General features: G+C 41.0%; 1 protein-coding gene across 1 annotated transcript in view; it reads left to right on the top strand.

The window, feature by feature from the left end:
- Positions 1 to 16,075, top strand: part of rasa2 (RAS p21 protein activator 2) — a 28,392-nt gene extending 12,317 nt beyond the window's left edge. Inside the window, exons 7-24 of the mRNA XM_079166740.1 lie at positions 899 to 971; positions 1,056 to 1,132; positions 1,691 to 1,792; positions 4,697 to 4,850; positions 5,086 to 5,234; positions 5,582 to 5,696; positions 6,182 to 6,256; positions 6,371 to 6,494; positions 7,025 to 7,131; positions 7,240 to 7,323; positions 7,565 to 7,642; positions 7,735 to 7,808; positions 8,331 to 8,437; positions 9,590 to 9,672; positions 10,133 to 10,341; positions 11,884 to 11,987; positions 12,250 to 12,430; positions 12,653 to 16,075. Of these exons, the coding sequence (XP_079022866.1) occupies positions 899 to 971; positions 1,056 to 1,132; positions 1,691 to 1,792; positions 4,697 to 4,850; positions 5,086 to 5,234; positions 5,582 to 5,696; positions 6,182 to 6,256; positions 6,371 to 6,494; positions 7,025 to 7,131; positions 7,240 to 7,323; positions 7,565 to 7,642; positions 7,735 to 7,808; positions 8,331 to 8,437; positions 9,590 to 9,672; positions 10,133 to 10,341; positions 11,884 to 11,987; positions 12,250 to 12,430; positions 12,653 to 12,683 (1,927 nt within the window). The 3' untranslated portion in view covers positions 12,684 to 16,075. The remainder of the gene's footprint in view (positions 1 to 898; positions 972 to 1,055; positions 1,133 to 1,690; positions 1,793 to 4,696; positions 4,851 to 5,085; positions 5,235 to 5,581; positions 5,697 to 6,181; positions 6,257 to 6,370; positions 6,495 to 7,024; positions 7,132 to 7,239; positions 7,324 to 7,564; positions 7,643 to 7,734; positions 7,809 to 8,330; positions 8,438 to 9,589; positions 9,673 to 10,132; positions 10,342 to 11,883; positions 11,988 to 12,249; positions 12,431 to 12,652) is intronic.
- The last annotated feature ends 321 nt before the right edge of the window (positions 16,076 to 16,396 follow it).

Raw genomic sequence — 16,396 nt, 5'->3', positions numbered from 1 at the left:
AAAATCAGACCTACTCTGTGACATAACCGGGGGCAGACCAAGTGGCTGTAATCAATGTTTTTATAACAACAATGGATCACATGACCATGTGACAGTGTGGAAAGGATCGATCGTAGTCATGAACCTACAGATAATTATCACCTGAATCTGCAGCTCCTTTGGGCTTTACAGAGCGTTATAATGTTTACCCGTCTGGCCCACAACTTTAATGTTTTGGCTCACTCTCACCGCCCTCGTAGTGTCGTTTTTGGCGACAGCAGGCAGCCGTTTTTAGGGGGAAAAAAACCTCTAAAAACCCTACTTTATAGTATCTGCACAGCACCAAACATCCGACAGACACAGTTAGCGATTAGCTGGTGAACATAGTGGAGCGTTTAGCTGCTAAAGAGGCAGATATTTACCTCAATAGTTGGTGGAGACTAAAAACTGAGCCAAAAACAGAGTGAGCATAGGACGTTCATCAGCTGAACACAAATTCACTATACCCGCTTTAAAAGTGTCACTGTTTTGTCTGTTTCTGTTTTTTTTGGCCCCCAAGTGACCAAAAAGCAGTTATTGCAGGTTTAACAATAATATATCAAATGAATTCTTACATAGACCGAGCCAACGGAGGTAGCCAACATTAGTGAGGTTACCTTTGATCCATTTTGCACCAAACTGCATTTGCTGAAGGAAACTGAGGCAGTGATAGTTTGATTATTTGCAACGATCTAATCTTGAGAAAGCCACAATTTTGTTTAGATCACAAGATAAAAGAGACTGAATTTTTACTGATGTTCCTCAATAATGCTCTTTTATAAATAGATGTGATCTTGATGCAAAGAATAAAAAAACGTGGTTTTGCCGATGAAACATTTTCAAATATGAGTATCCGAGTTTCTGTGATGTATCCCCTCAGGGCTGACCAAAAGAAAACAAAGGTAAAGAAGAAGACCAGCAACCCTCAATTTGAAGAGACCTTCTCCTTTGAGGTACATTCTGTTTGGCTTACTTAGCACTGCTACACTCTTTGTATAAGTGCGCCTGTAAATAAGCCTCGACGTGTTCACCCTCAGGTCACAAGGTCCGGCAGCTACTCTAAGAAGTCTCATTTCCAAGTGGAAGAGGAGGACATTGAAAAACTTGAGATCAAGTAAGTTTGTTGATTCATTTATTTATTTTCTCTCATCTGTGCGCTGCTTCTGTGACTCTCTCCCTCCCTCCCTCCCTCCCTCCTTCCCTCTCTCTTTCTTGTTTTCCCCTCTATAGTCTTGACAGAAGAAAAATTATTTCTTAACAACTTGAGGACAAAAAACGTGAATTTAGATGTGGTGTGTTCTGACTACTGATAGAGAGCCTTGGTTTCTGGTTAAGGATATTTGGGGCTTCCGTGACAATGGACTCATAGCTCACTTGGTAAGACTAGACAGATTCGAAGGTAAAAACACTCATGCATGGTTTTGAGGTTTGGATTTGAGGTGATGTCATTGCACGGGTCTTGTATTTGCTTTTATGCACCGAGCAGGTAAGCACCACTCTAGTTGTGACATTTATTTTGTCCCTTTTTGCCTAATTGGAATTGGGTAGTTGTGTGTTTTGTGCTGCACACACGGCAACAAAAGAAACGTGTCTTACTCGACGTACATGTAGTTCAATGCCATATATTCATATATGAAATGCATGTCTCACTTCCCACCCTCTGCCTCTGCAGAGTTGATTTGTGGAACAATGAGAATCTGGCTCAGGATGTGTTTCTGGGGGAGACGCGGGTCCCGGTCAAGATCCTTGGCAATAGCCACATCCACAAAGCCTGGTAAGGACCAGACAGAAGACGATGTCTTTTCATTTCTAACATCATTATCCACTAGGAGTGTGAACAAATACAAATGCATTGATGTGCATTACATTTCTTTTTTTTCTTCTGTCACACGATTTCACCAATTTGATACAAATATCTGCTGAACTCACTCTTTGCTGTGGTGGTGCCAGTGGATCCAAAAACACATTTAGAAATCAAAGAAAAAGATGTTTCTTATTACTCCAGATCATGAGTCATGTATCCATATTTTCACTTTTCCTTTCCACTCTGACAATAACAGAAACAGAAACAACTTTCATTTAGACTCAATTTACACTTTTCTTTTTCTTTTAGAAGATGGGGTTCAAATATAAATCCTGCTTTATTGTCTGACTGATTTATGTACACCATTCAAATATAATGTTTTCACATGTTGTGAGCAGCAAAATTTCTCCATGTAAACATGACGTGTAGAAATGACGGTATAAAACAATTTAACACAGAAAAGGAAACACCATTTCCAGCCCCTTCTGGGGAGACCGCACAGACTCCCAGTATAAATACTAGGGCTGAAAATGAATGTAAGACTAGAAGACCTGTGCAGCATACATACATACACCACTTCTAGCTCATGTTTATTAACCTGCAGAAATCCATTTTTTTTTTTTTTTTAAATATTTCTTTAACAAACAGGAGTAGCCCGTCTCCTTGCTTGAGTTTATTGGACTGCGGAAACATCAGGGACAATGATGGAAATAAGTCCAGGACTGTCTTGTCCTATTCCTGCCAAAGTCTGTTGTGTTTCTAAATAAGATCTAACATTACATTACATTACAGTCATTTAGCTGACGCTTTTATCCAAAGCGACTTACAATTCAGATGCTATCATACCGTAGGCACAGCTACGGGAGCATTGTTTTCAAAACCAAAACCAAGCCAGACACAGTCACCTTCTTTGTAACTAGATCAGGTCTTTACATAGCAGGAGCTTCTTGCTTTTGAGTCTTTTTAGTCTAAAAAACTCCACCCTGCTCGCCCATTAAGACGACTTGAACTCTCGAGTTCTTCTGTGCCATTACAAGGTCATTTGAGAAATCCTCCTTGAGTTCTCAGTGTTTCTGTTGTGTGGGTGTTTCCTAGCTCTGTGTCAGTGTAGGTGATATGGGATTATGCCAGATAGCAATCTGTTAGTACATGAGGGCTGTGAGTCGTGTGCGTGGGTGGCTTTTTGCATGGTGGCAGTACCTCGTGTCCTATGTTTATGCTGGAAGCCGTCCATGTCGAGCACATAAAGACTGTTCAGCTTCATGAAATCGGTACAGGTGATCTGTTGATCTTTTTGACCGAGAAGCGTCGCTGTGCCTGTGTACTGTGATAACGGATCAAGCGGCTTATGGACGGGCCTCCTGTATGTATCTGCAGCTTTTTTTGAAGCACTGCAGCTCAACTCTGCATTTCATCATTTTGTGTTTTGCTCCACCTGTTGGCTTTTAGAGAGACGTGCATGCAGCAGAAATATGAGCAATGTTCTCTTATTCTAAGTCAGCTATTTAACAAATCCTTTGATTTTTAAGTGGAAGTCATCAACTCCACTAGGATTGTGAAAATTAGCTGGAACAATCATAAAGAAAATGTTAAACGACAGTTTTCTGGTTTATGGGTAATCATCAGCTTTGTTGAGTCGTACTTTGGACCCCCTTTACGAAGCGTCTGAGCTGCTTTCATCTTGTTGACGGTTCAGAGCTACAGTAAAGCATCATCTAGGTGTATTAATGTATGAATTAATAGTCTTATTAAATTGAGGTCTGTTTTATCAGTTTAAAGGGAGTTTTCTTGCTCGTTGAGTAAAAGATCTTAAAGGTTTGTGATGCTAATTTCTTTCCAAAGGAAGCATCATCCCAGTTAGAAAACAATGATATACAAGCCCGAGCATTTCCATAAAGTCAGTCATCTAAATATGATTATCTACAAGGGTATTTAATTGTCATTGTACAGCAGGGTTGCACAAAGAAATGCAGATTGCAGTCCCATTTTGCTACTCAACAAAACACACACACAAAAAATAAAGGAGGTGGAGGATGAATTAAGGAGCCTCACAGCCAGAGGAAAGAAGTTGTTTTGAAGTCTGGTGGTTCAGCAGCTGATACTCGTGTATCTCTTGCCAGATGGCAGCAGGGTGAAGAGGTTGTGCCTGGGGTGGGTATTGTCTTTTTAATATCCTTTTGAGTTATTTGCAGGCACCTCTTATCACCGATGCTCAGTAGACGGGTACCAATGATGTTCTGGGCGGTTTTGATCACCCGCTGTAGAGCCCTCCTGTCCTATGCCGTGCACATCCCATGCCTGTTTGTAATGTTTCCAGTCGGGATGCTTTCTTTATTGCTCCTCTGTAAAACTATTACGACTGACTCTGTAAGATGCATCTCTGTGATGTTGAACAGCTTCACGGGGCTGTATCCATAAACTATTCACCAACCTGCATGTTCTGCATGTCCTTTTTAATCAGAACGATAGTTGCATGCACAACCCGTCCTGTATTTCGGCAAAGCATAAGGTAAAGGAGTTTTTGATTGATGAAGATGCTTTTTTTTCCCGGTCCAATAAAGTTTTGGGAACATTAATCCCGTATGTAGATACTTTTTTCCTTTTAGCTGTCTTTTTTTGGGCGGTAATATTGGTTATTATTACAATTAGTTCTATTGTGTTGAGCAGTTGGTTTCAGGTCAGCAGGATCAACCGTCCCTTCAGCCTCTATTTTCTGAACGGGGTAGTGAACTTCAAAATGATTCGGCCCCTGTGTAGTTCTATGTAAGGTTGTTTTTAGGTTTTCTCAGGAGATTGGTTAATCCTGACATTGGAAGGTATATGTTTTTACATACATCACAGTGATATGGTGTCTGTCTTCCTGTGGTCTAACAGGTATCTCCTCCAGCCCAAAGGGAACGGCAGCAAGTCCAAGTCTGATGATTTGGGATCCTTGCGTTTGAAGCTGACCTACATAGAAGACACGGTGCTGCCATCTGCCTGCTACACACCACTCTGCAACCTGCTGCTCAAATCCCCAGATGTGAAGGTAAAACCTCCGGTTAGAACATACACAATTGTACGTTTCTAGTTTAAGGCAATCACAGAATCTAGGCCAACGTACACGGAAACCATTCAGGGGCTTTTAGTAGATAGCTCATGGTGGTGTAGCTTTCCTCTGTGTGGCACAATCACCGCAGTTTCTAAAATGCGCTAAATTGTAATCACGGAATTGATCAGTTGCTGATAGTGCCGTGTTGACGCCGTGCATCTACACGTTTCAGCCCATCTCGGCGTCGGCAGCACACATCTTGGGGGACATCTGCAGAGAGCGGTACGAGGCTGTTCTGCCCACGGTTCGACTGCTGCTCCACCACAATCGCTTTGTGCCTTTTGTCTCTGCTGTGGCAGCACTAGAGCTGGACAACACTCAGTGAGTACTTGCACGTGCATGACGTCCGGAGAAAAGGCCGTTGCTCGAAGCGCTACACAGCAAATGGAATCCTTCTAACAGGAGCTACTTCGTTTTGTTTTAATTCTACTCACACATGCGTACCTACAACACAGTACAGGTATACACTGACACATTTTATCCTTTGACAAACTGAGCTAGACTGTCAAACATTTTAGATGCTGAAACACAAGGACTGCTATATTGAGGATTGCTCCAAAAGCAACACAAAATAACTAACTGTGAAATGGTCTTTTGTCAAGAAATGTTGTCAAACCTGGTTCAAATTGTCTGGTTGATGTTAGTGGCATATGTCTGTGTCCATGCAGGGAGGCTAACACTATATTCCGTGGCAACTCACTGGCAACACGCTGCATTGATGACATGATGAAGATTATGGGAAAGAATTATCTGGCAGTTACCCTGAAGCCTGTAATAGATGAGGTATGAGTAACCCGGACACACACGCATTCAGTATAGATGCTAGAAAGGCCATAAGTCACTGAAGTCAGTATGGAAGACTCTCCTTAAACAGCTGCCTTTCTGCTGCAAACTTGGAGATGGAAGTGGTAGGTTTGGAGTTTGTACAGAGTACTGCATTGACTGCCTCTTTTTCAAACCTATTTTCAAACCTGTCTAATAATTAATAGTGCTTTATTTGTGGCTTTTTGAGTCTAGTCTTCCTCCATCTGCAAAATGTTCCATTTTTTTTATTTTTGGTCGGCTTTATCTGTGACTTAATATTAGTTTATTAAATGGTATATTGAATGCTAATTTTATTTCATCGACATGTCTGAAACAAACCGGTACTCTTACTCGTCATTTCAAGATGATAGGATTGAATAAAAACAAGGTCTTTGCTCATTTCTTATTAATACATTGACTCTAATAGTTTGTTGTTGTTTTTGTCCTTTTTAACCTTTTCATAGATTTGTGAATCCAACAAAACATGCGAGATAGACCCCGTTAAACTGAAGGAAGGCGACAACACGGAAGTCAACAAGGTGAATGCACCTTAAGTTCTTCTGATGAATCCTGAAACAGGACTATGTATCTGACTTTCCAGTCCGTCGTCCGTATCATTGTTCATTTGTGTTGTTTTTTTTTTGCCTCTGCAGGAGAACCTTCAGGGTTATGTCCAGAAAGTCTTTTCCTCCATCACCCAGTCAAGTTCCAGCTGTCCCCCACTGATGTGTGATGTCTTCAGGTCACTGAGGCACTTGGCCTGCAAACGCTTCCCCGGTAAACGCTAGAGCCTGGAGTACATTCTTTGCAGCCACCTGGTCAGAGAAATAATCATTCAGACATCTAAAAGAAACATAAAAACAGACCCAGCGCAGACTTGAGGCTGGGAAGAAGGTGTTAATCCGTCTGTGTTATTTCTTCCATTCCTCTGACATTGTGAAACTGTTCAGCAGGTCACTGCTTATTGTTCCAAAGAAACTAAATATGTTAGCGGTCCCCTGCACCAAACTGATGTTTTAATATCACTGTTTGCTGTAGTTTATTTAATTTCGGTAGCACATGGAGTTCCATAGTATTCACCCCACGGAAGAGTTACAGGAAAGCCTCAGAAAACAAACAAGGACAGTGTCGTCAGAGGACTTGACACGGATCTAAAAGTGGGCTTTTACTATGTAGAGTTTCATCTTGCAGTAGCTATATTCTGTCCACTCCTTGTATGTACACGCTAGAAACATTCTTGGTAGTTTGGTGATGGTTAAATGTCACCCCTGTTGTTTTTCCTGACGCCATGTTCTTTCTCTCTACAGCCGACCCACATGTTCAATACTCGGCCGTTAGCAGCTTTGTTTTCCTGCGATTCTTCGCCGTCGCTGTTCTTTCTCCCCACTCCTTCCAGCTCCGTTCCCACCATCCTGTAAGCGCATGGCTTTGGCACCATTTGAAAACAAATACGGGAGAGCAAATTCACATACGGCCTGGTGCAGTGCGTTGTTGTCATTGTGCACTTCTGTTTTAATTCCAGGACCCTGAGATTTCCCGCACGCTCACGCTCATCTCCAAAACAATCCAGACGCTGGGCAGCTGGGGTAGTTTGTCGAAAAAAATGGTAAGATGAGAGATTCTTATTAGCCAGTTCAAGCAAAGTGAGAGGAAGGGTAAATGGATGTATTATTCACTTTGTAGGATCATGATTTATTAATGAAGCCATTTATCATTCTACGTTGAGAGGAACAGTGTTAAATATAGTCTGCGTAGTGAATGGAAAGTACTGGTACCTAATGTCTTTAACTGTCATCAAACATTGTCATCTGTCTCATGTATGTCTCTATTTCTTTTTCTCTTTGTAGTCTAGTTTCAAAGAAACCTACATGTACGACTTCTTCAAATCATTCCAAGAAGACAAGTGTATAGAAAAAGTTAAAAAGGTATTTTGTGAATGTGCTCAAAAGGTCCGTAGAATGCGAATGTTTATTTATTGATCATTTGAAATGGTTAACACTGAAATGCTGTTTTCCAGTTCCTTGATGAGATCTCCTCGAACGTCAGCAAAGAGTCCAGTGGGCTGGAGGACGCAGTGGTCCTCAAGGAGGGGTGAGTGTTCATCACGAGCCGGGATCAGTAGGAAGGAGATGAAGAGTAAAGCGTGTGGCTGCTGCTGCAAAATTTAAGTGGACTGTTGAGGGGGGAGTGCAGACAAATATTTGCTGATTTCGGTGACAAAGGCTTAAGAAAGCTTCAGCTATTTCGGAAAAAAAATCCTTCTAGTGTGTGGTGAATGGAAAGCTTTCTTTGTGCAGCAGTGACAGACGTCTCTATGTCCTCGGGTAGTAATGTTGACTGAGAACAGTGAGGAGGGCTCGTGCTCAAAAAGTGCTAGATCTCACATTTACCATTGTGTGACTTAGAAGTAGACATGGATTACCAATTAAAACGTCCATGAAATTGTACTAAAAACATTATTGCTTGGATTTCAGTTAAGATTTATTCAAAATCAAAACAATGGCATATTTTTACATCACATTATTCAATTCAAACTAACCCAAAACCCTTTGTTTACCTCCAGTAAAACATGGATTTGTTTGTTTAACCTCAATCCTGTGTGTGTCCTTCTAGGGAAGTACAGAAACGTGCACAGGGGAGAAAACGCCTTGGCAAGAAAAACTTTAAAAAGAGATGGCTCAGAGTGACCAACAGGGAGCTCTCCTACCACAAGCATAAAGGTGAGACCAGTTTCTATCATCTCGTTCTCCAACCACGTACAGTTTCATCCAGAACTCGCAGCATAATATAAGATCAAACTGACGGGAGATGGATGCAGCGCTTTCTATCACGGTCTCAACACCACCACCAGGTGGCGCCAAAGTAATCCGATCCAACACTTAGTGGAGGTGCCAATATTTATTTGTCAAAAGTTGAGATGTAAATGTTATGTTGTGCATAAATGGTCACAGACTCAGAAATGGTCATTAATGGAAAGCCTGCATACGGGGGAAAAAGTCCACAAAAGTACTGTAAATAGTTTAACTAAATAGTTAACAATTGTGATTAAAGAGCAAATCATAGGTATCCCAACATGGTTTACTTTGTCTTAACTGATTGATGATGATGTGTTCTTATCACACACACAGTATATTATCACACAGTTTAGTTTGAAAGCCTTTCAACGTTAATGGGGGATCTAAGGACAGGATCAGGAGTGTTATGCTCTTGCTGGATTTATTAGAGAGGGATGATGTGATGAACGTGCTGAACGGGTGTCACCATTTCAATAGTAACAAACACAAATGAAAGGAATTTTAATTTGGCCTTTTTAGAGACACTGCAGAGATACAATTAGCACTTGTGTTTACGGATCATAGACTTCATGTGTGTTTAAGATCCATGTCTTATTGACGGGGTCAAATCTGAAGTACTTTTTTTATTTCACCGTCTTTGATGGCAGCGAACAAGACTAAGTGAACATTTTAACAGCGGCACCCAAATACCTCACTGCCCTCCGCTCCGTCGCTGCTCAGTCAGTTTGGTCAATTTCAGGGTAGAAATTAAATCTTCACAAAACTGAGCTCCTTCCCATTAATAACAAAGCTCGGATCTTAGACTTCACCAACCTGCCTTTCAAAATTATGAAAATAAGTTCTCCAAATATGGGCATCTCAAGATGGTCTCTTGTTTTGTTGACATGTTGGCATTGGTGCCAGCTGCTGGTATTATTCACCCGAACTCGTCTGTCATTTCTCACTATTGAGCGGAAAGCACTGCAACTTCATGTCCTGCAAAACCTCAATAAAAGAAAACAAAGTTGTTGTTTTCTCTGATTTTCACTGTGTATTCTTCTTGGCAGATTTGACAGAATGACTTTTTTTAATCTCCAGGGAAAGAGGCCCTCTGCATCATCAATGTCAAGAATATCCAGGCGGTGGAGAAACTAGATGAAAGTGCCTTTAACCGCAAAAATGTAAGCCAATCATTATTCCTAAAGCATGGCCCCATTGTAATGGACAGCAGCCAGTTCCCCAAGTTGCAGTAATGAAATGATGATCGTATTGTTTTGGGAGTCTCGTGAGCGTTTTGTTGACGTCGGCAGAGGAATACGCTGTCTTTCCTCTACGCCTGGAAAACCTTGAGCACTCGCAGCCTGAAGCAGTTCAGACATGGAGACGTTTGGGAGGTTAAAAAAAAAAAAAAAACGTAATCTAATCTCCTGGCTGGAAACTGTCAAATTTGAATGTGAAACTAAATGAACCTCCGGTTGTTAAAAGTGAAATATGGATCACAAATCCAAGGTCTGCCGGTCATTGTAAGCATAGACACACCAGTTTGTTAGTCTTGACTGTAGGAATTTGAGAGTGTCCTGGATATGACCTGGGACGTGACGATTGGTAACATCTCAAACTGCTCCGTTTCTCTCGTGTCAGATGTTCCAGGTGGTCCACTCTGAGAAGCCTCTGTATGTGCAGGCAGGAAACTGTGTAGAGGCCAGTGAGTGGTTGGAGGTCCTGGGCCCGGTCAGTCGCTGCAACGAGGAACGCTTCTCCACCTTCCATCCCTCGAATTACACCAGTGGAGCCTGGCAGTGCTGCAAAAACCAGAGTAACAACGCACCGGGCTGTAAGCCCTGCACAACGTGAGTCGTGGACATGTGTTGCCGATCATAATGAAACACTTGCTCAAATTGCTCCACGCTGTTTTTTGAAACGCTGCCCCTGCTGATGGTAAATTTTGACCAACCACGTAGATGCGACTCCAGAGCTGTAATGAAAGCAGTCATGTTGTGATGTAAACTCCGTAAAAATGACAAAAACAAAACTTGGATCAGTTAGGTGTGCAGCTGCCAAACTTAACCGACCTTTTCATTTGAATACAAATCGTCAACGTTATCACTGTAACGTAGCAGCATTGAAGAAACTTATCTTGGAAGTTTCGAGCTGTCAACACATTATTTTTTGCTGAGATCAGAAAAACGACTTATCACTCTGTCCGACAAAGACTTCTGGACCCAGATGTGTAGGAATACCTTTACAATGCCTCACTCACCTACAGATAATTCAATACAAAGTGATTCACGGAACGCACATCACCCAACACAAGATGTATGAAATGGGATTTTCAGATTCATGATACGTGAGCACACGATAAACACGTCAGACAATAACTTCCACTCCACTTGGCTCTGCCCCACCACGTCATTACTCCTGGAAACAAGTCTCCGGCAGGATATCCCTCATTACGAGCTGTAGCACCTCTCTGTCTGCTGGGTGACCTCTACAAACCCATACTCGCTAACTATTCGGCTAACTGGAAAACAAGAAACATCATCAAGGGGTTCAACCTTCTCACAGGACATAGTTTCATGGAAGGAATTTCACCACCAAAACCACACGGTTAAAAAAAGAAACGAAAACCTGGGCCCCTTTCATAATTTCATTACGTTTGCTTGTGAACAAATCCAACCCTTCGCACACACACACACACACACGCTCATAAAGTATACAATCGTATCTTAAAGTAACAGCATAACTCCATATCACATAGTCTCGAGCAATTACACAAATGTCATAGAATGCATTACTTCCCTTTGATTCTGCACTTTATACTTGCTAATGCAGCAACCTTTAACTATCTACTATCAATAGTTATTGTTGTTATTAAGATTATTATTGTCTTCTTAAATTAATACCAGTATCATTACTTTTATTGTTTAACATGTATTTTTGTTGTTATTACCATTATTATGTTTATTGTCTTAACTATTTTTTTCTCAATGTATTTTTGTGCTAAAGAAACGAGGGGGGGGGGGGGGGGGGGGGTAGAGCAGGAGTAACAATGTCAGCTGTGCCTGGAATAGGTGCAATAGTTCAATAAAAAATAAGAAGCTGATTTATTTTAGTTATTGTAGTTATTTAACTGCACTTAATATTCACTTCAATCCCGAATTTTAAGCCACGTTGTTTCTGGATAGTCAATGGATGTTCACTGCTCTCTTTTTCCTCCTTTTGTATTTGTTGTTAATTATTTGATTCATAGAGCTTACAAAAAAAACACCTCTCGGGCTCAGATGGATATTTATTTTTCCGTCTAAACAAATTGGATTATAGTATCCTTCGCTTCTCTCTGCTGTTCCCTCCTGGATGAGATCCTCTCACACGTTTCTTCTCTCCTCTTACAGCACCGTGCTGGCCAACCTGCAGCTGGACATCGACTGTGACCGGGAAACGGAGAGAATTTTCTCTCTCCTCTCCTCAAACGATACCAAGCTCCAGAACATGGAGGGTCAGTGTTTGCTCATGACTTTGTTACAGTGAGAAGGATTTGATGAGTACACTCGTTGGCAAATGTCACACAGACCACTATTGGATTCTTGGAGGCATTACGTCATTGTTTGAGATAATGTAATGATTTGTGTCTGCTCGTGGTACTTGTGCGAGAAAAATAATTTGTTTTTAATTGTTTTGGCTCTACTCTTCAGGATGCTGGATTAGCAGTTACAAAACAACAAAGCTGCACTGTGTAATGATGTGTTTCCTGTCTGCAGACGCATGTGCCAGTATGGCGGTGTATCAGGGCCCTCAGCGGGAGCAGGAGGACTACTCCAAGTTTACCATTCAGGAACCCAAAGAGACCTTTCAGACGCTCAAACAGCTCCGAAACGTCATGGAGGAACTTCAGAAGCAGCACAACATCAGGAGTGACACCACGGCGCAGTACGGGAGCCTGTAAGTCTGTTGTATTTGTGCTGTAATACTTGTTTTTGTAAATGACTCGATCTGAAGTTTTATGGTGGACTATTGTTACATATCTGTATATGACTTTGTATCCGTAGCTTTAATTTGTTCCCCCTGTAAGTCCCGGCGATGCATAGCTAAACCAGTATTGTTACTGCTGCTCCCACTCACACGGAGATCAGGAACTCATCTTTGTTATCCTTTCTGTTTCAGGGACAACCCCATCGTAGGGAAAACCTCTTAACCTCTTTGGAAGGTGTGGCCTGAAACAGCCAGACCAGCAGGTGTTCGGAAGCCTCGACGGTCCTAAAAAGGAGTCACTGGAGTTGTCCCAGTGAGAGCGCCCGCTGTGTGTCCAGGAGATGCACCCTGACCTCCAGACAGCATGAGTCCACTACAGCAGTGACCCGCCTAGGAAGGGGAACCAGAACGAGCTTCTCTCCTCTGTCCTTGAAATGAACAAAGCCCTTAGGTGTTGTCGTTTTCTTTGGCAGTGCGTCGCCTCATCTCCTCCCCTCCTCTGGTCCCTTTTTAAAAGACTCTTTTCTCGTCTTAATTTATGTCCTCTTTGACGTCTACGGCTGTTTTTTAAAAAGGCATCATTACAGTAGATAGTGTGTGTGTGTGAATAGGCTGCTATTTTTTTTTTATTCACCAAATTTTTTTCCACCAAACAGCTGTGATGATGCTCTCCCAAATCTTTTTGAAGTTTTTCTCTGAATATCTGTCTTTTTAGAGTTGATTTAATAATCATTGTTGTCTATTTGTGCCCCGTTTTATCTTTTCTCTACTCTTCTAAGGGCGGTCCACAGCAAGAACGATAACTTTAACTATAACGATGTGAGCGTCCACGCTGATTAACGGTAATCTCCTGTAATCAGCGGGGCCGAGAACGCCTCACACGCTCCAGCTGGGAGAATCGGAAGGATTTTGATTGGCTGTCGGTGTTTCTATCGTGCATCAGATCGCTCTGAAAACGATTCCGACGATGTGGTTTCCCACTGCTGTTTGTTGTAATAGTTGTGGCGTGGACTCCGCCATACGATATATTTATAGTTCTTGTTCTAGGTGTGGACGCGCCCGTTAGTGTCCGTTCTCTACTGAACAGTTGTGTGTGTGTGTGTGTGTGTGTGTGTGTGTGTGTGTGTGTGTGTATCTTTCAGAGGACAGTGGAGTAGATGGAACCGATCTGCCTTACTTTGATGGATGTTTCGTTCACATTAAAAGCTTAGGGAATGATGCAGAAGCACTTTAAATATTTGGAGCACTCCAAATGGAAACGATTAGATACTTGTTATCAGCTTTCCCCATTTTGATCAGTTACATGATCTTGAGTAATCTTTTTTGTTTAATTTGTGTATAATTACATTTATAGCCTGTAGATTTTAAGATATTTTTCTTGACCAAAGACAGTTTCATAGTTTTGACTTGAAAAGAATAATAACGTATTTTGAATACAAAGGTTTAAAAATGGAGAAGATATTATCTATATATATATATCTATATCTATATATATCTATAGATATATATATATATATATTTGTTTTCTGTGTACGTATTTTGTCAACATATCCTTTTACTTTTTTTAGTGACTTAAGGCAAGCGGACTGCATGCTTTCAGTTTGGAATCCTGATGGCACATGATTGTGGTGTAGAGTTGTATTTCCCTGTGATTGTGAATCGTATTGGTACAGTGTACATCAGATTTGTGCTGTCGTGTTGAGAGCATCGCAACATATCTGTAGTGGCTTATGTAAGAAGTGGCGGAGGAACCGGTCAGAATAACACATTCATCATCCTTGAATTTGTTCAGACAATCACGGCAACCGACAAACACATTGTTCTCAGCGCTCCGGCTGTTGTTTCTCAAATGGTTTTAGATCATTTGTTTGAAACGTGGCACTCCGGGTGGCTCAGAGAGTCCACTGACAAAACAGTCACGAAAAGGAGAAAGATACAATCATTAATAATGACGCACATCATCATTCTCTTGATGTGAATAATATTCTGGACACATTTGTAACCCTCACAATCATTCCTTGCAGACGTAGGGCTGCGTCGGATCAATGCAGTGATAGACAATAGTTCACGAGCTGCCCAGTGTGAGTCGTGAGTTATCAGCCCAACAAGGACGTCTTAAAATGACTTGAGGATGATATTTTGTTTCCCCCATTGATTCAACAGAATTCAATTAATTTCATGGAACTGATACCAAATCTTACAGATCAAACCAGCAACGTGTTTTGTACCGATTGTTTTTAAATCGATGAATCAACAAATCATTTTTGCGCTGGAGAAAACCGATAAACAATCAAACTTTGATTCAATCCTGGTTTTGTCTTTTTGTCCACCATTTGAACAATGAAGTGTTGAAAAGAGACAAAAGAAACTTGAATTTATTTGAACAACAAAAGAATATTTGAATGCTGATAATACAGGGTTAACCGTGTCCTGTGGAAATGAGTTGTTTCGTCTTCGGTCCGTCATATATATTTCTAACATCTTGTGTATTTAACAATATATTTTTCTAGGAAAATGTTTTTGTATCTTTTTTTTTTTTTTTTTTTTAAACACTGATTGAATGTGTTGGTTTGGCACCATTGTCTTTGTCTGCAGCGCTTCTTTGAGGCTTTTGTTTTCGTGTCCGACTTGTTGCCTTCACTGACTGTATGTGGTTGTAGCTGCTGCTAAGCCTCCACTTGTTGATAGCTTAACGCAGTGTTACTGAAGTGACTCGTGTGTGTGTGTAATGTCTCACAGAGCTGCAGCTGGCACCGACTATGTCCACATGCAGGCTGTAAGTGAACGGACTGCCTAAAGTTTGTCAAAAGTTTGTTTTTGTTTGGACAAGGTTGGAGGGGAAAAAAAATGACTGTGGACCAAATTTCAACAAAATGTAATAACAGCATAAAGTTATTGTTGTATACTGTAAAAGCTTGCATGTCAACTCCATTGCTAGTTTTAATAAGCGCCAGTTAACTAGGTTGATGTCTTCTGGCTGTGTGCTCATTTTCATATGAAGGTGAACATTGTTTTGGGGTTTAAAGTTCATTTGCTTTGTCACTGAGTTATGCTTTTTATCTGCTTTTAAAAGGGATTTTTTTTTTTTTTTCCATTTGTTTTCCCATGTCTCTAAAATAAAAACGGTCTCTGTCAAAATGTGGAAACGCCTGCAGTGGCCAGGAAGTAATTGACTTTGACTATCTCCTATAATATTGCCAAACTGAAGGACGATGGGATCAGATGAAAATACGGCAATCAAGGTAGCATCCAACTACTCGTATTATTTACAGAAACAAGAAATAGTCCCGGTTCATGCAAGAACAAAAATTGATTTCAGGGTCTGTAAATCAAGTTTACTCTCAAAGCATGAAACAATATGATATTTTCCTTTTCAAATACAGGAGTGAAATTGCAAAACAACCTTTTTCTTTCTGCCAATCAACTAACATCTGCTCTGTAGCGAGTCGTAGCTCAGAGCACCAGTACGACGAAAACTCAGTTTGAAGACTTCACGGGACGTTGTTCTGAAAGCTTCTACCGGCCGATCCTCACATCTCCAGCTCATTTCTTCTGAATGTCTCCATACTGCTTCGATACAATGTCTGTTATTTTTTATACACATTAAATATTTTTATTTTACATACGTGGTCTTTTTCTGTGTCCATTTGAAACTATTTACAGCAACACTTTGCCAATGCTTCTTCAATTTTAAACTCCACAATTTCTATATTTCATGAGCCGCTTTATGAAGCTTTGTTGTGATGGATTCTCTGCTGCAGGACAGTGAAGTTAGTTTCTGTGGAGGAATGCTAAAAATGATCTCATATCTAGTAATGAAGGAAAGCTGATCGCCTCGTTATTCAAGTTTAAAAAAACCAATCCGTAACATTTGGTCAGTCATAATGCAGCGGGCAGTGACTTCATTAACCCCTTTCATTCCCGCTTTCTCTGAAT

This window comes from Pholis gunnellus, assembly GCF_910591455.1.
Source record: "Pholis gunnellus genome assembly, chromosome: 9".
Taxonomy (NCBI): domain Eukaryota; kingdom Metazoa; phylum Chordata; class Actinopteri; order Perciformes; family Pholidae; genus Pholis; species Pholis gunnellus.
The sequence above is the reverse complement of the archived record's forward strand: the minus strand, read 5'-3'. Positions and strand labels throughout refer to the sequence as shown.